Source organism: Sapajus apella, unplaced genomic scaffold (assembly GCF_009761245.1).
Source record: "Sapajus apella isolate SASKATOON/1434 unplaced genomic scaffold, GSC_monkey_1.0 scaffold48, whole genome shotgun sequence".
Lineage (NCBI taxonomy): Eukaryota > Metazoa > Chordata > Mammalia > Primates > Cebidae > Sapajus > Sapajus apella.
In genome coordinates, this window is record NW_022436988.1 from 7,075,213 (window position 1) to 7,095,585 (window position 20,373).

General features: G+C 57.8%; 1 protein-coding gene across 4 annotated transcripts; it reads left to right on the forward strand.

Moving 5' to 3' along the window:
* Positions 1–57: 57 nt before the first annotated feature.
* On the forward strand, positions 58–19,243 carry UNC13D (unc-13 homolog D). 4 transcript variants are annotated; one of them, XM_032241648.1, is made up of 33 exons: positions 58–281; positions 419–569; positions 1,264–1,299; positions 1,516–1,623; positions 1,702–1,761; positions 1,854–1,920; positions 2,167–2,347; positions 3,068–3,112; positions 3,236–3,304; positions 3,489–3,558; positions 3,735–3,839; positions 3,953–4,045; positions 4,119–4,222; positions 7,096–7,213; positions 7,322–7,446; positions 7,571–7,661; positions 7,743–7,799; positions 7,878–7,975; positions 8,078–8,129; positions 8,211–8,341; positions 8,459–8,579; positions 8,926–9,069; positions 9,273–9,371; positions 9,458–9,664; positions 9,825–9,893; positions 10,908–10,987; positions 14,602–14,707; positions 14,781–14,852; positions 15,291–15,374; positions 15,530–15,650; positions 15,869–15,992; positions 17,003–17,199; positions 18,403–19,243. In XM_032241648.1, exons 1-33 carry the CDS (start codon positions 106–108, stop codon positions 18,522–18,524), a joined length of 3,483 nt encoding a protein of 1,160 aa, XP_032097539.1. In that variant the 5' UTR covers positions 58–105; the 3' UTR covers positions 18,525–19,243. The 4 variants fall into 4 exon arrangements, with proteins under 4 accessions (XP_032097539.1, XP_032097540.1, XP_032097541.1 ...); XM_032241649.1 differs by having other exon boundaries at positions 86–569; positions 18,403–19,238; XM_032241650.1 differs by lacking the exons at positions 58–281; positions 419–569 and adding an exon at positions 590–1,119.
* The last annotated feature ends 1,130 nt before the right edge of the window (positions 19,244–20,373 follow it).

Genomic DNA, 20,373 nt, shown 5'->3' on the forward strand with positions numbered 1-20,373 from the left:
CTGCCCCGCCCCGCCCCTGTCTGGACCCACTTGGAGAAGTGGGGCCAGAACCCCTGGGGCCCATGTCAGCTTCCCTCAGTGCCTGGCCCAGCGTGGGCACAGCACATGGATGGGGCAGGATGCTGCCCACTCATTCTGGCCACCCCGCCCCCCTGCCTGCTGAGAGCGCTGGCTCCTTCTCAGGGCCTCTGTGGGAGTGGGGAGCAGGGCCAGGCCTGCCCACGGAGTTCACCTTCTGCTCTAGCTGGAGGAGAGTCCTGCAGGGATCCTGGCTGGGGAAGGTGCAGGGGACCTGGGAGACCGCCTCTCCCAGGCAGTGACACCCTCACCCTTTGGTCCACCCCCCCCACCCTCCCCTGCAGAGGGTGGCAGCCCCAGGCTCTTTGCATAATCCTGTGGCTTCGCTGTCTTCACCCAGCACCAGCAGACAGGGAAGGGCAGAGAAGGCCGCCATGGCGACACTCCCCTCCCGTCCGCAGCAGCGCCCTCCCCTCTTGCGCCAGGCCATCAAGATAAGGCGTCGCAGAGTGAAAGATCTACAGAATCCTCTGCCCCAAACGGCCCCAGAGGTAGGAGTGACCTCACCCGGGGAGAAAGCCAGCCTGGGGGAGAACTTCTATCTCGGTGTGGGTGCCCTGCTGTCTGGCCCCACCTCTGGAAGGCTGAGACTGAGGACCAGGGACTCTCCCTGCCTGCCCCTCCCTGAGCAGAGCCTCATGGGCCACAGACCAGGGGCTGCCAGGTGTCCTCTGGGCCACTGTGGAGAGGACCTGCGGTCTGAGCCTCTCTGAACCCCTCCTCTGGTGGGCCTGACTCCCCATCCCCTGCTCCTCCAGCTCCGGAGGCACCAGCTCTGCTAGGTGGGGGCATCCCGGGTGTGGGGTGAGCTGTTCAGGGAGCAGCAGACCCCGAGGCCGGCGTGGCACCCCCCTCACCTCCGCTGCTGAGCTTCACTTCCGCAGCTGGGTGAGGAGCAGCCACCACCGATAAGAGCTGTTTCCTCTGGGGAAAGCAGGGAGGGAGGGTGTGGGTGTGGAGGCCTCACGCTACTGGGTGCCCATGGACCTCAGCCACAGCAGGCCAGAGGACGGACCCCCGGGAAGCCTGCTGGGGGAACAGGTGCGGGCGTCGGTGGGGCTGGAGGCCAGGGTGCTGGGGCCCCATGTCCTTGGCCTGGTTCAGGCCTCGGAGGAGCCTTTCCTGCCCAACCCGAGGCTGCTCTGGGCCTCCCCAGACAGTCTGCCTTTCCACCTTGCTCTGTAGATCCAGCCTCCATCCCACCACTTCTCCCCGGAGCAGGTAAGAGTTGAGTGTTGGCATGCAAAGAGGTGGGGAGGGCGCTGTGCACTCTCCTGCTGGCCGATGCTGATGGCAGCAGCTCGTGGTAGGGCGGGGACTCCTGGGTCTCAGCCCCCTCCACTGCACAAGCCGCCCCTTGTCCTTCCTGCCCTTGGCGTGAGGTGTTGGTGCCCGGGGAGGCTGATGGGGTTCCCAAGGTGACCCTATGTGTCTCAGCGGGCCCTGCTTTATGAGGACGCGCTCTACACGGTCCTGCACCGCCTGGGTCAGCCTGAGCCCAACCATGTGACAGAGGCCTCTGAGCTGCTGCGATACTTGCAGGAGGTGAGCCCAGCCCCCCCCACCCCCCTCCTGCAGCTGCCCCATCCTGTGCCCCCAGCCACCCACCTGCCTCCCCACCAGGCCTTCCACATGGAGTTGGAGGAGCACCAGCAGGCGCTGCAGCGGGTCAGGAAGCTCGAGGTAACCCGGGGACCAGGGCCACCCTGGGCAAGGAGGGGCCTGGGAAGTCCACCCCTCCTCAGGGACTCAGGCCACCCCTCCTGTCCATCCAGAAGCCAACATTTTGTCTGAAGGCAACAGTGAAACAGGCCAAGGGCATTCTGGGCAAAGATGTCAGTGGTGAGCGTGGGGTGGGGTTCCCTGGGGGCTTCTTCCTGGCTCCTTCCTCTGCCATCATAGCCTGGCCCCAGGACTCTTGATGGGAGCACTCACCTCCCAGAAGCCCTGTGGCGCTGCCCTACCCCCATGCTGCTGGTCCCCTTCTCTGTCCCCAGGAGGAGGCTCAGCCCTGGAGGGGGTGATGAGGGCCTCTCCCCTGGACCCAGCCAACTCCCTGGCTGCCTCGTCTTCTCCACTCCTCCCCAGGGTTCAGCGACCCCTACTGCCTACTGGGCATTGAGCAGGGGGTGGGTGCACCAGGGGGCAGCCCTGGGTCCCGGCGGCGGCAGAAGGCTGTGGTGAAGCACACCATCCCCGAGGAGCAGACCCACCGCACGCAGGTTGTCACGCAGACGCTCAACCCTGTCTGGGATGAGACCTTCATCCTGTAGGTAACCCCGCCCCAGCCCCCACTCTGTCTGGGTCTCCTCTGAGTGGCAGGGTCTCCCCCAGGCACTGAGATGAGTAGGTCTTCCTGACTCAGGGGAGGGGGTTTGGCCCTGGGCAAAGACTGGAGGAGGAGCCCATCTCGAGGCATGTTAGACGGATAGGAGGTCAGATGGGACAGAACAACATGAATGCCACGCGTGCTGGGGGCAAGGAGGGTCTCGGGCCCTTGTGGGTGAGTCTGGGGAGTGCCTGAAGCCGTACCTTAAAGGAGGCAGGACCGGTCGCGGTGGCTCACGCCTGTAATCCCAGCACTTTGGGAGGCCGAGGCAGGTGGATCACCTGAGGTCAGGAGTTCAAGACCAGCCTGGCCAACATGGTGAAACCCCACCTCTCCTAAAAATACAAAAATTAGCTGGATGTGGTGGCTCATCCATGTAATCCCAGCTACTCAGGAGGCTGAGGCAGGAGAATCATTTGAACCTGGGAGGCGGAGGTTGCCCTGAGCCGAGATTGCACCATTTCACTCCAGCCTGGGTGACAGAGCCAGACTCCATCTCAAAAAAAAAAAAAAGAGGCAGGGATGCGGCTGGGAGTCAAGGAGTTTGGCAGGATAGGCGACAACTCTGCGACTCCATGGCTCTGGGCCAGGGTCACTTGCGGCTTTGTCTGGGGGCATCCACCCTCCAGGGCCCTCAACCATGCCCTTCTCTCCATACAGGGAGTTTGAGGACATCACCAATTCGAGCTTTCATCTGGATATGTGGTGAGTGACCTGGCCTGCCCCTAGGGATAGGGAGAGAAAGGATGTGGGGTGAAGAGGCAGAACCTCCTCCTGGAAGAGATCGTAAGCACTCTCTCTGCTTCCTTCTCAAATCTGTCCAACCAGGGACCTAGACACCGTGGAGTCTGTCCGACAGAAGCTTGGGGAGCTCACAGATCTGCATGGGCTTCGCAGGTGGGTGTTGCAGGGCTCACAGAGAAGGAGTGGGGGTCCTTCTGCCCCCCATCCCCTGACATGCACACCGAGTGCTGGGGTGCAGGCGCCTTTGGGGTCCAGGTTGCTGCGGCGGAGGGTAGATTCCAGCCTGATCCCTTCCAATGCTTGCAACATCACCCTCACGGGAGCCTGCCTGATGCAGGATCTTTAAGGAGGCCCGGAAGGACAAAGGCCAGGACGACTTTCTGGGGAATGTGGTTCTGAGGCTGCAGGTGAGGGGGATGGGGAAAGGGGTCCAGGAGCGAGGCAGAGGGAGGGGGTTGGGAGGGGCTCTGGGGAGAGGCTCCTCGTCAGCACCAAGCTGAGCCTGGGGTCCGCCTCCCATTGCCTCTGCTGCCCCTGACTGTGAGGTTCTGACACTCGTGGGCCGGGCATCCCCGCCTGCCAGGACCTGCGCTGCCGAGAGGACCAGTGGTACCCCCTGGAACCCCGCACTGAGACCTACCCAGACCGAGGCCAGTGCCACCTCCAGTTCCAGCTCATCCATAAGCGGGTAGGTAGAGTCCTGGGCTAGTGACTGTGCCCAGCTCCTGCGGTGGTCTGGCTGGGTTGCGGGGGCTGGCTGCCGCCGGTGTGGGCCAGCTGCTCACAGAGGCCTCATTGCAGAGAGCCACCTCGGCCAGCCGCTCACAGCCCAGCTACACGGTGCACCTCCACCTCCTGCAGCAGCTTGTGTCCCACGAGGTCACCCAGCACCAGGTACTGCCCTCCCGGAGCTGGGCGTGGCCAGGGCTGCCCTTCAGTCCTGACACTCCTCCATCTGCTCCCTCAGGCAGGCAGCACCTCCTGGGACGGGTCACTGAGTCCCCAGGCTGCCACCATCCTCTTTCTCCACGCCACACAGAAGGACCTGTCCGACTTCCACCAGTCCATGGCGTGAGTGCACAGCCCTGGGCGGAACCCCTGAGTCACCAGACCCCCCCACCCTCCCACCCTCCTGCAAGCTGATAGCCCAAAGTGTAATTCTCAGCAGAGTTCCCTTTGGCCCAAAATATGTGTTTTAAGTTTTGAATCAGTTACCAACTTTAAAAAGTCTGGAGATTCGGCTGATGCGGTGGCTCACTCCTGGAATCCCAGGACTTTGGGAGACTGAGGCAGGAGGATCACTTGATCCCAAGAGTTCGAGGCTACAGTGAGCTATGATCACGCCAACACACTCCTGCCTGGACCACAGAGTGAGACCTCATTTCTAAAAAAAATTAGAAAAAGCTATCTGGAGATTTCACGTACTGTTCAGATCTCTAGCTTCTCATGAAACGTAAGTGCTGGAACTGCAGGGCCAGAACTTTGCTGCTTTTTTTTTTTTTTTTTTTTTTTTGAGGCAGAGTTTTACCCTTTTTTTCCCAACCTGGGTGCAATGGTGTGATGCAGTCTCCCGTCTACCTCTACCTTCTGGGTTCAAGGGATTCTCCTATCTCAGCCTCCCGAGTAGCTGAGATTACAGGCATGCGCCATCACACCTGGCTAATTTTGTTTTATAGTAGAGATAGGGTTTCTCCATGTTAGTCAGGCTGGTCTTGAACTCCTGACCTCAGGTGATCCACTGTCCTCAGCCTCCCAAAGTGCTGGGATTATAGACATGAGCCACCGCACCCCGCCATTTTGCTGCTTTTTTGAGTGGCCAGAGCAGAGTGACGTGTCTGCTTCTGGGCATCACGGCTGCCACTGGGCCCACTTCAGCCACTTTCATCTCCTGAGTCCTTCCAGGCATTTGAGTTTGGACCCTGTTCCTAACCCCAGCCCTGTTTCCCAGTGTCATAGCTTTCAACTCAGCAAACCTGTTCCCGACATGAACAGGTCTATGTTGAGGGCCAGTCACGTCAGGTCCTAGGAATGCCGGGGAAGGCACAGGGTCACAGCCATTCCAGTGCAGGTGAGAAGGGCAGAGATGGGCACAGCCTGCCCGGTGTGGTGGCTCGAACCTGGAATCCTGGCACTTTGGGAGGCCGAGGCAGGCAGATCACTTCAAGTCAGGAATTTGAGAGCAGCCTGGCCAACATGCTGAAACCCCATCTCTACAAAAGATACAAAAATTAGCCAGGTGTGGTGGCACACATCTGTAATCCCAGCTATTCAGGAGGGTGAGGCACGAGAATGTCTTAAACCTGGCAGATGGAGGTTCCAGTGAGCTAAGATTGTGAGCGAGACTCTCAAAAAAATCAAAAAAGAGAGAGATGGGACACAGCCAGGGGCTGGTCAGGGGAGGACAGACAAACAGGAGCAGGATGCTGCCTCAGGCCTGGGCTGGGACTTGGCATCTGAGAGGGAGGTAGAGGGAGACTGGGGAGTGCATTTCTGGGCCAGGGTCAGCTTGTGTACTGCCAGGACGTCAGGCAGGTGGGTGATCAGATTAGAGGGTGGGATGGCCTCGAGGCTGGAGACTGGAGCAGGCGCCAGATGGGGAGGAGATTGGTTTGCCTGCAGGGCCCAAGCACAGCAATGCAGGTGGCTCAGTGTCCAGCAGGGACCTCGGCCTGTCCCCAGGCTGCGTCTCACCCTCATCCTTTGCCCTCCCACTGGACCTCATGTGTGTGATGTCCCCCCAAACCATCTGAAAGGAAGTAGATCCAATTTTTCTTTTTCTTTTTTTTTATTGTTTTTGAGCTGGAGTTTCCCTCTTGTCACCCAGGCTGGAGTGCAGTGGCCTGATCTTGGCTCACCGCAACCTCTGCCTCCTGGGCTGAAGCGATTCTCCAGCCTCAGCCTCCCAAGTAGCTGGGACCACCACCACGTTCAGCTGAATTTTGTATTTTCAGTAGAGACAGGGTTTCACCATGTTGGCCAGGCTGGTCTCAAACTCCTGACCTCAGGTGATCTGCCTGCGTTGGCCTCCCAAAGTGCTGGGATTACAGGTATGAGCCACCATACCCGGCCGATCCAATTTTTCAAAAACAGCAAGAAATCCTGAAGTTTTAAAATCACAAAGATCTCAATCTGGGCAATTTGAAAAGCATCAGCAAAAACAAACAAAAATCCTGGCTGCGCATGGTGACTCTCACCTGTAATCCCAACACTTTGGAAGGCTGAGGCGGGTGGATCACTTGACGTCAGGAGTTCAAAACCAGCCTGGCCAACAGGATGAAACCCCCTCTCTACTAAAAATGCAAAATTTAAGGCCGGGCGCGGTGGCTCAAGCCTGTAATCCCAGCACTTTGGGAGGCCCAGGCGGGTGGATCACGAGGTCAAGAGATCGAGACCATCCTGGTCAACATGGTGAAACCCCATCTCTACTAAAAATACAAAAAATTAGCTGGGCATGGTGGTGCGTGCCTGTAATCCCAGCTACTCAGGAGGCTGAGGCAGAAGAATTGCCTGAACCCAGGAGGCAGAGGTTGCGGTGAGCCGAGATCGCGCCATTGCACTCCAGCCTGGTTAGCAAGAACGAAACTCTGACGAAAAAAAAAAAAAAAAAAAAAAAAAAAATGCAAAATTTAGCTGGGCATGGTGGCGCATGCCTGTAGTCCCAGCTATTTGGGAGACGGAGGCTGGAGAATCGCTTCAACCCAGGAAGCAGCAGTTGCAGTGAGCCAAGATCGCACCACTGCGCTCCAGCCTGGGTGACAGAGTGAGACTCCATCTAAAAAAATCCTGTGTATCACATTGAGCTACTAGTTTTCAATCTGTGCTGATGAGTGGGGCTCCACCAGGTGCCCTGGAGGAGGGAGGTGATTCCTTCCACCTGAGGCTTTGTGAACAGGAGAAGATAACTCCCTCCTCCCCACCCAGCAGAGGGTTTCCTGTCCCTGCAGGCAGTGGCTGGCCTACAGCCGTCTCTACCAGAGCCTGGAGTTCCCCAGCAGCTGCCTCCTGCACCCCATCACCAGCATCGAGTACCAGTGGATCCAGGGCCGGCTCAAGGCAGAACAGGTGGGCGTGTGGTGGGCGAGGGGTGCTGGGCGGGCAGGCAGGGCCCAGAGAAGGGAAGGGGAGCAGCAGAGGTTGTCCAGGCCCCTAAAGCCTCTCCTGGCTCTGCAGGAGGAGGAGCTGGCTGCCTCATTCAGCTCCCTGCTGGCCTACGGCCTCTCCCTCATCCAGAGGTTCCGCTCCGTCTTCCCCCTCTCTGTCTCGGACTCCCCAGCCCGGCTGCAGTCTCTCCTCAGGTCAGTGGCTCCTCTCCCGTTCCTCGGTGGGGTCAGGGATGAGGGAGCAGCCGGGGTGCTGGGGGGGTGGGAGGAGCGAGTGTGTGCAGCAGGCCCTTTGGACACAGCTCCTTCTGCCTTGCAGGGTCCTGGTACAGATGTGCAAGATGAAGGCCTTCGGGGAGCTATGCCCCAACACCGCCGCGTTGCCCCAGCTGGTGACTGAGGCCCTGCAGGTGTGGCACTCACGCTGGGGATGGGGGAGACACGTGCTGGGGCTGGCAGTCCCTCTTTGCTCACGGCCTCTTTGTCGACAGACTGGCACCACTGAATGGTTCCACCTGAAGCAGCAGCACCATCAGCCCATGATGCAGGTAAGGGTGCCGGGCAGGGAGGGTGGGGGGCGGTGCCTGCCTCTGGCACCCCAGCTTAGCCCACCTCTGTCCCTGAAGGGCATGCTGGAGGCAGGCAAGGCCTTGCTAGGCCTAGTGCAGGACATCATTGGCGACCTGCACCAGTGCCAGCGCACGTGGGACAAGATTTTCCACAAGTGAGCAGACAGCCCGGTCGGGAGGTAGTGGGGCATTGGCTCAGAGCTGGAACCACAGGGACCCTGGTGTGCCACCGGGTAAACCTGATGCCTTTCCCCCAGTACCCTCAAGATCCACCTCTTCCCCATGGCTTTCCGGGAGCTGCAGTGGCTGGTGAGTCCCTCGCCCCTGTCTCCAGGCCATGCCCTCCACGACAGAGCTGTGTGCCCTGCCCTCCACACCTTTCTTTTGCAGGTGGCCAAGCGGGTGCAGGACTACACCGAAGCTGTGGGCGATGCAGTGTCCCCAGAGATGGGCGAGAGTCTGTTTCAGCTCTACATCAGCCTCAAGGAGCTCTGCCAGCTGCGCCCAAGCTCCTCAGAGAGGTGGGCAGCAGGCCAATTGCCGGCGGCTTCGAGGGGACAGGAGAGGGGAGGGTGGATGAGGCCCCGGGGTCCATGCTGGCCCTAGCCTTACCAACGCCGTGTCCCGGCACTCCCCAGGGATGGAGTCATGGCCCTGGAGAGTTTCCACCGCTGGTTCCAGCCAGCCATCCCTTCCTGGCTGCAGAAGACATACAGCGTGGCCCTGGCACGGGTGCAGCGCGCTGTGCAGATGGATGAGGTGGGGGCGGGGCCCTGGTTTGGGGGTGAGGCTTGGGCTCTGCCCGGACCTCCAAAGCATAGTAAAAGCTGGTAACACGCTCTGAACGTCCCTTTTGGGTGCACTTGAGGCCAGTTGTGTGCAAAACCCTACCTCTGGATATCCTTGGGGCTGACTGTGTCTTCACTTTGCCTGAGCTCCCGCAGCCGGAGGGGTCTGAGCGGAGCCTTGCTTGTCTCTTGTGAAGCTCCCTGCCCAGCTCTGTGCCTGGTGGTGGAAGCTGCTCTGAATGAAGGAAGGAGGAAGGGAAGGGGGTGGATTTGACAGTGTCCTGAGTCCTCCTTTCTATGCGCCCCCCTCCCCCCAGCTGGTGCCCCTGGGTGAACTGACCAAGCATAGCACATCCGCGGTGGATCTGTCCACCTGCTTTGCCCAGATCAGCCACACCGCCCGGCAGCTGGACTGGCCAGACCCAGAGGAGGCCTTCATGATCACTGTCAAGTTTGTGGAGGTGTGGCATCTTCCATGTGCCCTTCCCCCTCTTTCTAGAACAGTCACACCACCATCCACGGTGTCTCCCAAGCTCTCACCCAAGCAGCCTCCCAAGGCCTGTGTCCTCAATCCCCCAAGTCGCTGACTTTCCCATGCCCTCCCACCTGCCCTTCCTGCGTGCCCCACCCATGGATCAGTTCCCTCTGTCCAACCCCACCCTAGGACACCTGTCGCCTGGCCCTGGTATACTGCAGCCTTATAAAGGCCCGGGCCCGCGAACTCTCTTCAGGCCAGAAGGACCAAGCCCAGGCAGCCAACATGGTAAGGCCAGCGCTGGGGCTAGGAGTCTGGGTGGGTGCGGGGACCAGCCCGGGCACCGTTCAGGAAGCTCTGCATCCCTGTTCCAGCTATGCGTGGTGGTGAATGACATGGAGCAGCTGCGGCTGGTGATTGGCAAGCTGCCTGCCCAGCTGGCGTGGGAGGCCCTGGAGCAGCGGGTAGGGGCCGTGCTGGAGCAGGGGCAGCTGCAGAACACGCTGCATGCCCAGCTACAGAGCGCGCTGGCCGGGCTGGGCCACGAGATCCGCACTGGTGTCCACACCCTGGCCGAGCAGGTACCTTGTCACCTCGCCCTGCCTTCAGCCTGCCTGGCTCCAGCAGGACCTGGGCCAGCATCCAGCAACCCCTTCCTGCATCTAAACTCAGGCTCTAAGGAACGCTCCCATCCCCAATTCATGCCCTAACCTCCCTGCTTCTACTGTTTTGTGTCTCCAGTTGGAGGTGGGCATCGCCAAGCATATCCAGAAACTCGTGGGCGTCAGGGAGTCCGTCCTGCCTGAGGATGTAAGTGGCCCTTCTGCCTGCTGGCCTTCACCACCCTGCCAGCTCTGTGGATCTGGGGTCACTGAAAGCCTGGGTGTTAGAGATAAGTCCCCCAGCCCAGACAAGGCATGTTCTCTCCCTGGGCCTCAGTTTCCCCCGGGATGCTCACAGGAATGGGTTGGGTCACTCCACAGGCTGTCTCAGCATGGACCGTCAATGCGGGGCTGCAGCTGGGGAGGGCTTAGGCTTTGCAGCCAAACAGGTCTGAATGTACATCCTCCTCAGCTGCCTGCTAGCTTGGCTATCCTGTTAATACAAGCCAGCTGACCTTGGGTAGGGCTACATCATGACAGACACCTGCGATTGATGAGGGGCGGGTATTCATTCATTCATCAACTATTATCAGGTACTCATTGTGTCCTATGCCTTGATTTAAGCATTGGGGATAGGTCAGTGAACAATATGACAAAAATACCTGCTTTCCTGGAGCTTGCATTGTAGTAGTAGAGGTAAAAGAAGACCTACTCAGTGAGCATCCGTAACCATGGTGATAGTTACAGCTATAACTCCAGTCATGCACAGATGCGCGCGCACACACATAGTGTGCTGGATGATGGTAAATGCCATGGAGAACAGTAACGCGGAGAAGCGGGTGAGAAGTGTCAGAGGGTTGCATTTTTAGATGATGACCAGGGAAGGCGGTGACAGCTGAGTCAAGACCTACAGGAAGCAAGGGGAGGAGCCAGGAGGGTTCTAGGGGAAGAGCATTCCAGGCGGAGGGAACAGCAAGGGCAGAGACTCTGAGGCAGGAGCAGGCCTGGAAGCTTAAGGGCTGCAGAGGAGGCCAGTGTGGCTGGAACAGACTGAGCAACAGAGAGGGGAAGGCAGAGAGGTGGGCAGGGCCAGCATCTTACAGACGCTACAAACAGCTCTTACAGAAAGGCTCCCGGCCCCGCTTCTTCCCACCAGGTCAGGGTTAGGGGATGGGGGTGGGACCAAAATGAGCCAGAGCCACACCTGCCCCTCCCTGCCCAGGCCATTCTGCCCCTGATGAAGTTCTTGGAGGTGGAGCTTTGCTACATGAACACCAACTTGGTGCAAGAGAACTTCAGCAGGTGGGTAGCGGCCCCTGCCCGGGTGTGCCCTCCACCTCCACCTCTCCTCCCACTCCCCTCCGTCCTGGGCTTCAGCATCCGTTCTGAGTGGGGGAGGTGAAGCCCTTTGGTGACCCCCCCCTCCCCTTAGAAGGTGCAACAGGCTCTGCTCATGCTCGCCACAGGGGCAGGGAGCTCGCCACTTCACAGGCCTCCTGTTGTCTGCTGCCTGGCTCTGAGGGTTTTGAGTTCTTCCCTAGGCTGAGCCAAAATCTGCCTGTCCTTTCTCCTTTCATCCCAGGCCTGTCTTCAGGGTCTCCCTTGACTGTTTCTATGCCCCGCCAAGGTTACAGGTGGTCCCCGCCCACAGTGCAGGGAGAACCTGTAGTTAGGGTGTCTCGTAGCAGGGACCCAGCATGCCAGGCAACAGGCGGCGGAGTCCAGCACAGGGGCTCTGGACCACCTGGGTTCAGACTCCAGCTTCATCATTGCTTAGCAGCTATGGGGGAGCTCCTGGTGCAGATGAGAATAGTTCTGGCTTTTGTGAGGATGAATGGGTCATGTGAAGTGCTGAGCACAGTGCCTGTACAAAGGAAGTGGTCAGTGACTGTTAGCTGTAGTGATGATGACAATGACAGTGCCCCACCTCCCTGTGGAATCTGGGCCCTGCGGAGGCTGCCCGACCTCCTAGAGCTCCGTTCCACCCCACAAGTACAGCCAGGGCCCCTTGGAGTCTGGCCGTCTTTATTTCTTACACCGTGTATATATATATATATATTTATTTTTTATTTATTTTTTTTGAGACGAAGTCTTGCCCTGTTGCCCAGGCTGGAGTACAATGGCATGATCTCAGCTCACTGCAACCTCTACCTCCTGGGTTCAAGCGATTCTCCTGCCTCAGCCTCCCGAGTAGCTGGAATTATAGGCTCAAGCTACCATGCCCAGCTAGTTTTTTCTATCTTTAGTAGAGATGAGGTTTTGACATGGAACTCCTGACCTCATGATCTGCCTGACTGGGCCTCCCAAAGTATTGGAATTACAGGCATGAGCCACCGTGCCTGGCCTAATTTTTTATTTTTATTTATTATCTTTTTTTGAGACGGAGCTTCACTCTTGTTATCCAGGCTGGAGTGCAATGGCGCGATCTCGGCTCACCGCAACCTCCGCCTCATGGGTTCAGGCACTTCTCCTGCCTCAGCCTCCTGAGTAGCTGGGATTACAGGCACGCGCCACCATGCCCAGCTAATGTTTTTTGTATTTTTAGTAGAGACGGGGTTTCACCATGTTGACCAGGATGGTCTCGATCTCTTGACCTCGTGATCCACCCGCCTCGGCCTCCCAAAGTGCTGGGATTATAGGCGTGAGCCACCGCGCCCAGCCTAATATCTTATTTTTTTTGAGACGGAGTCAGAGTCTCGCTCTGTCACCCAGGCTGGAGTGTAGTGGCACGACCTCAGCTTGTCTCCCAGTTCAAGCGATTCTCCTGCCTCAGCCTCCCGAGTAGCTGGGACTACCGGCACCCACCACCACGCCTGGCTAATTTTTGTATTTTTAGTAGAGATAGGACTGATCCCACCTGCCCCTGGCCAACCCCATGTTGGCCAGGCTGGTCTTGAACTCCTGGCCTTGTGATCTGCCCACCTCAACCTCCAAAAGTGCTGGGATTACAGACGTGAGCCACCATCTCTAATATTTTATTTTTTTCACCTTTAAGCTCTGTTGGACTTGATCTTAGACCAGATTTTTCCACGTAAACCAGAGTTAAACCTCCACCAAGAGGGAAGTTTTGCTTAGTGCTGTCTCACGAGCCTTTAGAACACCACCAGGCACAGTAGCTCACACCTGTAATCCCAGCACTTTGGGAAGCTGAGTTGAGTGGATCACTTGGGCTCAGGGGCTCGAGACCAGTCTGGGCAACATGGCAAAATCCAGTCTCTTCAAAAAATACAAAAATTAGCCAGGCATGGTGGCATGCACCTGTAGTCCCAGTTACCTGGGAGGCTGGTGAGGATCACCTGAACCCAGAAGATAGCAGCCACAGTGAGCTGTGATGTTACCCCTGCATGCAGCCTGAGTGACAGAGGGAGACCTTATCTGAAAAAAAGTTTTTGAAAGAACAGTGCCTGGTACACTATGGGCACTTAAATGTGTTGCACAAGTTAATTAACTACTTTCTTGGGTGGGATGGAGTCTTGTGCTCCTGACCTCAAATGATCAGCCCACCTTGGCCTCCCAAAGTGCTGGGATTATAGGTGTGAGCCACTGCACCTGGCCATGCTCCCTTTTTTTAGGACAGGGTCTTGCTCTTGTTACTCAGGAGTGCAGTGCTGTGATCTCGGCTCACTACAGCCTCATCTTCCTGGGCTCAAGCGATCCCTCCCACCTCAGCCTGTTGAGTAGCTGGGACCACAGGCGCACGCTACCACACCCAGCTAATTTTTGTATTTTTACTAGAGACGGGGTTTCACCATGTTGGCCAGGATGGTCTCAATCTCTTGACCTCGTGATCTGCCCACCTCGGCCTCCCAAAGTGATGAGATTACAGGCGTGAGCCACTGTGTCTGTCAATTTTTTTGTATTTTTTGTAGTGATGGGTTTTTTTTTTTTTTTTTTTTTGAGACGGAGTTTCACTCTTGTTACCCAGGCTGGAGTGCAATGGCACGATCTCGGCTCACCGCAACCTCCGCCTCCTGGGTTCACGAAATTCTCCTGCCTCAACCTCCTGAGTAGCTGGGATTACAGGCACGCGCCACCATGCCCAGCTAATGTTTTGTATTTTTAGTAGAGACAGGGTTTCACCATGTTGACCAGGATGGTCTTAATCTCTTGACCTTGTGATCCGCCCACCTTGGCCTCCCAAAGTGCTGGGATTACAGGCTTGAGCCACCTCGCCTGGCCATGATGGGGTTTTGCCATGTTATCCAGGCTGGTCTCAAACTCCTGGACTCAAACCATGCACCTGCCTCAGCCTCCTGAAGTGCTGGGATTATAGGTGTCAGCTACCTTGCCCAGCCATGAACCTGTTTTTTTTTTTGAGATTTGCCCAAGCTGGAGTGCAGTGGTGCAATCTTGGCTTACTGCAACCTCTGCCTCCTGGGTTCAAGCGATTCTCGTGCCCCAGCCTTCTGAGTAGCTGGGATTACACACACATGACACCATGCCAGCTAATTTTTGTATTTTTAGTAGAGATGGGGTTTCACCATGTTGGCCAGACAGGTCTTGAACTCCTGACCTCATGATCCACCTGCCTCGGCCTCCCGAAGTGCTGGGATTACAGGTGTGAGCCACCATGCCCAGCCTGTCTTAAATCATGGTTCTGTCACTGGGGGCCTGGCCGCCTCCCTGTCTCCAGCCTTGTTTGAGGGTTCTATTAGCCTGCTGGGAAGGGCTCTTCACTGAGGTTGAGAGTTGTGTTGGATAGGACTGACCTCACCTGCCCCTGGGTCGTCCTCCTGTACCTGCCCTCTCCCCAGCCTTACCTGGGGCAGGAAGCAGAGGGGGAGGGTGGAGGTGGGAGGAGCTGGGGTGGGACTGGGTCCCTGAGGCCTCCCCTGTCTGAAGAGCATCTTTGCTTCCTCCTCTGCTGCCGTTCTGCCGTGCTGTGTCCGCATCCTTCTGGCCCTGCCCTGCCCCAGCCTCCTGACCCTGCTCTGGACCCACACGCTCACAGTGCTGGAGGAGGTGGCCGCTTCCCAGCGCAGCTCGTCCCTGGCCTCCAACAGGCTGAAGATTGCCCTGCAGGTAACAGAACTGGTCACAGCAAGGATAACCCTGGTGGGAGGGTGCCTGGGGTCACCTCTGATGTCTCCCCCAGAACCTGGAGATCTGCTTCCATGCCGAGGGCTGTGGCCTGCCACCCGAGGCCCTGCACACAGCAACTTTCCAGGTAGGGGCTTTTGGTGGGCTTCCCTGTAGGAGGTCGGGGGAACCTGCCTTTCAGCACTCGCCTGTGTCCAGGGCCAGCTACCTAATTTATGGGTCCCAGTACAAAATGAAAAGCTATGCCCCTTATTCAAAAGTTCTTACAAATTTTAGAACACTGATGACAGAACCTGAAGCCAAGCCTGGGTCCTCCTGAGCACAGGGGCCCTGTGTGCCTGCAAGGTGGGGTTGGAGGGGAGGGCGGCTGGGGAAGCCAGTCTTGTCTGTGCCTCTGTCCTGCTGTCTGCCTGGCCTGAGGGTGGCCCCTGCTTGCGGTCCCATGACCCACTAGTTTCCATTTCAAACGGACGTCTTACCCTTGACCGTGAGCTCCTGGAGGGCGGACCCGGGCTGTGGTTGCGTGCGCACTCCAGGTGACCTCTCGGCTGTTATGTGTTTCCAGGCTCTGCAGAGGGACCTGGAGCTGCAGGCAGCCTCCAGCCGGGAGCTCATCCGGAGGTACTTCTGCGGCCGAATCCAGCAGCAGGTGAGGCCCCTCTCCCTTGCATTGTGCCCTCCGCAGGTCCTGGAGCACCTTGCCCCTACTGTGTCCCCCCTCCCTTGCATTGTGCCCTCCGCAGGTCCTGGAGCACCTTGCCCCTACTGTGTCCCCCCTCACCCTGCCCGTGCTCCCCACCCCAGGCAGAAACCATCTCTGAGGAGCTGGGGGCTGTGACAGTCAAGGCCTCCTACCGCACCTCCGAGCAGAAGCTGCGTGTGGAGCTGCTCAGCGCCTCCAGCCTGCTTCCCCTGGACTCCAACGGTGAGCGGAGGCTGCCCTTTGGCCACTCCCCAAAGAGGAGTGGTTCCCCCCCGCCCTCCTGTCTCTGCATCCCTGGGGGCTCTGCTCACCCTGCAAGAGCTCTAGGTGCATTTCCTCCAGTTACCAGGAGGGGTCAGTGCTGCTGAGTGGGGTATAGCTGTGGGGGTGGGGTAGCTGGAAAACCCTCAGCTGATGCACTCTCCCCGGCCACTTGCCAGGCTCCAGTGACCCCTTTGTCCAGCTGACCTTGGAGCCCAGGCATGAGTTCCCTGAGCTGGCCTCCCGGGAGACCCAGAAGCACAAGAAGGACCTTCACCCATTGTTTGATGAGACCTTTGAATTGTGAGTGGGACCCCCTTCTTCTCCCAGTGCCTCCCCCTGCTGGGCTCCCTCAGGCCTGCTCCTCCTGGCTGGGGTCAAGGGGCTCCCCTTAGATGGCCTAATCTGGGCCCCAGGGACGGGGCACCTGGACCAAAGTTTGCAGCCAGACACGGTGGCTCACGCCTGTCATCCCAGCGCTTTGTCATCCCACCAACCTGGCCAACATGGTGAAACGCCACCTCTACTAAAAATGCAAAATTAGCCCAGTGTGATGGTGGCGCATGCCTGTAATCCCAGCTACTTGGGGTCCTGAGGCAGGAGAATCATTCAACCCAGAAGGTAAAGGCTGCAGTGAGCCGGGATGGTGCCACTGTACTCCAGCCTGGGCAACAGAGTAAGACTCCATCTCCAAAAAAAAGAAAAAGGGCTGGACACAGTAGCTCACGCCTGTAATCCCAGCACTTTTGGAGGCCAAGGCAGGTGGATCATGAGGTCGAGTTCGAGACACCCTGGCTAACATGGTGAAACCCTGTCTCTACTAAAAATACAAAAACTTAGCCAGGCATGGTGGCACACCCCTGTAGTCTCAGCTACTCTGAGACTGAGGCAGGAGAATCACTTGAACCCGGGAGGCGGAAGCTCCAGTGAGCTGAGATCGTGCCACTAAACTCCAGCCTGGGACACAGAGCAAGAACCCATCTCAAAAAAAGAGTTTGCTTCCCCTGGGCGCAGGGGTGGACTCCCACATGTTGAACTTAGGGACTTCTAGGGAAGGGTCCTGTCCCTGAGGTTCTCAGTAATCTGCTCCCAGTTCCTTAAGACAGGTGGGCAGGGGGCACAGGACCCCGGGTTTAAAGCATCACCCACAGTCAGAGCAGACATTGCACCATATGGCCAAGAGGCGCCAGGCTGAGAGCTGGCTTTGCAGCCCTAACCCTGGCTGGTTCCCAACACCAAGCGGGTGATCCCATGTGTTGGAGCTGGGGGTGGCCATGCTGGGGCTGGCAGCAGAGCCCTGACTCTCCTCGCAGCCTGGTGCCTGCTGAGCCGTGTCGCAAGCCTGGGGCATGCCTCCTGCTCACCGTGCTGGACTACGATACGCTAGGGGCCGACGACCTGGAAGGGGAGGCCTTCCTGCCGCTGTGTGAGGTGCACGGGCTGTGTGGCTCCGAGGAGCCTGGTGAAGTGCCTCAGACCCGCCTGCCCCTCACGTACCCCGCACCCAACGGTAGGCCTGAGCCCAGGGAAGGGTGGTACAGGGACAGGGAGCCTGTAAAGCTCAGGCAGGGTCCCCAGAGAGGTGACGCCAGGGTTGGAGAACAGCCTTTCTGGAGATGGGAGCTAGTGGGACAGCCATGGCCCATCTCTTGGTCTAATCAAGAGCCCAGTGAACTTTTAAGTGAAATGTGACTCCCTAGTGGGGAAAGTCACCAAGATGTTTACCTGGGAAGGGCCTGGATCTCACTCAGTGGGGTCATAGCCCTGCAGAGCATTTCTGATACCAGAAACGGTCTGGTGCTTGTGCACGTATTATAAGCAAGTGCTAAGCACTTTACACATGCCAACCAATGAAGCAGATATTATTGGCACTCTTTTATAGATGAGTAAACTGAGGCATGAAGAGGTTAACTTGCTAGCTTTAGGTTCTCATATAAAAAGGTAATATAGGCCGGGCGCGGTGGCTCAAGCCTGTAATCCCAGCACTTTGGGAGGCCGAGGCGGGTGGATCACGAGGTCAAGAGATCGAGACCATCCTGGTCAACACGGTGAAACCCCGTCTCTACTAAAAATACAAAAAAATAGCTGGGCATGGTGGCGCGTGCCTGTGATCCCAGCTACTCAGGAGGCTGAGGCAGGAGAATTGCCTGAACCCAGGAGGCGGAGGTTGCGGTGAGCCGAGATCGCGCCATTGCACTCCAGCCTGGGTAACAAGAGCGAAAACTCCGTCCCCCCCAAAAAATAAAAAGGTAATATAGCCAGACCAGGCATAATCCCAGCACTTTGGAGGCAGAGGTTAGGAGTTCAAGACCAGACCAGCCAACATACTGAAACCCTGTCTCTACTAAAAATACAAAAAAAATTAGCCAGGCAGTCCGAGCTACTCGGGAGGCTGAGGCAGGGGAATTGCTTGAACCCAGGAGGCAGAGGTTCCAGTGAGCCGAGATTGTGCCACTGCACTCCAGCCTGGTGACAGAGTGAGACTCTGTCTCAAAAAAAAAAAAAAAAAAAAAAATAGCCAAACCTTAGCAAGTCTCAGCCGTGGCTGTCGGGCCACTTCCTGAGCTGGGCTGGTGCGGGTTTGTCACTGGTTTCCTTCCAGGTTGTTGGGGCGGGGGATGGGGCAGTGTTGTATGCCCCCCCCACCCTTCCCTGCCACCACCGGGCATTGCCTCTCCCCTGGCATCTGACCACCAAACCCCTTTCTCCACAGGGGACCCAATCCTGCAGCTGCTGGAGGTCCGGAAGGGTGATCGAGAGGCCCAGGTCTTTGTAAGGCTGCGGCGGCAGAGGGCCAAGCAGGCCTCCCAGCATGCCCTGCGGCCTGCACCGTAGCTATAGAGGTTTGCAGTAGGGCCAGGTACCTGGTGGGGACCTGCAAGGGCTTTCCTGAAAGGTCTGAGGCTTCCCTGCCACAGCACAGCCCTCCAGCCTGGCCTAACTTTTAAGGAGCCCAGTATGCAGACCTCCTCCCTGCCTCCCACAGTGATGGGGGCTCAGCAGAGATATCTCTATCCCGCCTCACTGTCTCCAGCCCTGGCTACAACTTCTCTGCCGCCTCCCAGCACCAGGGGAAGCAAACCCTGCCCCTGCCCACCTCTCGGAAAAGCTGCTCTGGTGGGCAGGGGATCGGGCCATTCGTCTCCTGGCCTTTCTGTTCCAGCCATTGGGGTGGGGGCCAGGTTCACTGGGAGCAGGGCTGCAGGCACAGAGGCTCCTGGGGAAGGGACAGGGGACCCTGCCAAAGATGAGGCTCCAGCTGCCCTGAGGGGAAGGTGGTGACCATTACTATAGGGAGCCTGGGTCTTCTCCCCAGGGGCTGCCAGCACCCAGGCCAGGAAGCCTGGAGGGAAGAACCTTCTGGCTCTGAGGGAGCGAGAGCTGGCAGGTGGCAGGGGGTGGCACCGACAGACGGAAGCAGAAAGGACAGTTTGGCCACTGTCTGCTGCACTCCACTCCTCCCCAGACAGCACCTGCCACCCCAGATAGCACCTGCCACCTAGAAACTTTCTTAGTAAAAATAATAAAAACCAATTCATTGTCCTCTTAGAAAACGTACCTTCAGCCTACAGTGGGACCAAGAATGCGACGAGCCCGGCCAGTTGGTTTCCTCCCTGGCCCTCAGGGGACCTTGACCTACCACCACCCTAGGGCAGCTATAAAGCAGGGAGGTGGGTGTAGGTGTAACTGAGGCAGAGGCAGGGTTGGGGTGATTTTTGGCTGTGGGCTTTGAACAAAGGGCTTCACCAGTAATACCAGGTCCTGCGGCCACACCCAGGACAGGGACCTGTTCCTCAGGGGAGCACAGTCAGCAGGGTCCTCCCAGGGGTGCAGGTAGAGGCTGAGGGGCTGCTCTTGAGATAGTGGGGCATAAAGGAGCTGGGGTCTCTACCCTGCCTGGGGGGTGTCGGAGCCTGAGGCGTGTCAGAGCCTGAGGCCTGGTCATCACATCATCCTAGCTGTGTGACCCTGGTTCCACGCCTGAACCTCTGAGTCTGCACAAGATGCTGGGAGGTGAGATTAGCCGAGATGACCTCCAAGGCCCCTTGTAGCTGTAAACCTGAGGCCATGCAGAAGATCCCACCAAGGTGTTTTCTCACCCCAACTGGGAGCAGGGTGGGGCAAAGGAGGCAGGAGGCAAGATGGCTTCCAGGCTCTACCAGCAAATTCTCCCAATGGGAAGGCACTGGGTTTCTTGTTTTTGTGATGGGAGTCTCACTCTGTTGCCCAGGCTGGAGTGCAATGACATAATCTCAGCTTACTGTAACCTCTGCCTCCCAGGTTCAAAGGATCCTCCTGCCTCAGTCTCCTGAGTAGCTGGGACTACAGGTATGTGCCACCGCACCTGGCTAATTTTTGTATTTCTTTTTTTTTTTAGTAGAGACGGGGTTTCGCCATGTTGGCCAGGCTGGTCTCACTAATAGCTGACCTCAAGTGATCTACCCACCTCAGCCTCTGTTTTTGTTTTTGAGATGGGGCCTCACTGTCACTCAAGCTGGAGGTAGTTGTGCAGTTATGCAGTTATGGCTCACTGCAACCTCGACCTCCTGGGCTCAAGTGATCCTCCCACCTCAGCTTCCTTAGTAGCTGGGACCACAGGCGTGCACCACTGTGCCCAGTTGGGAAGACACTGTTCCTCTGAGACACTATTAGGGGCCCTATTGCTTTTTGGAAAACATCAACA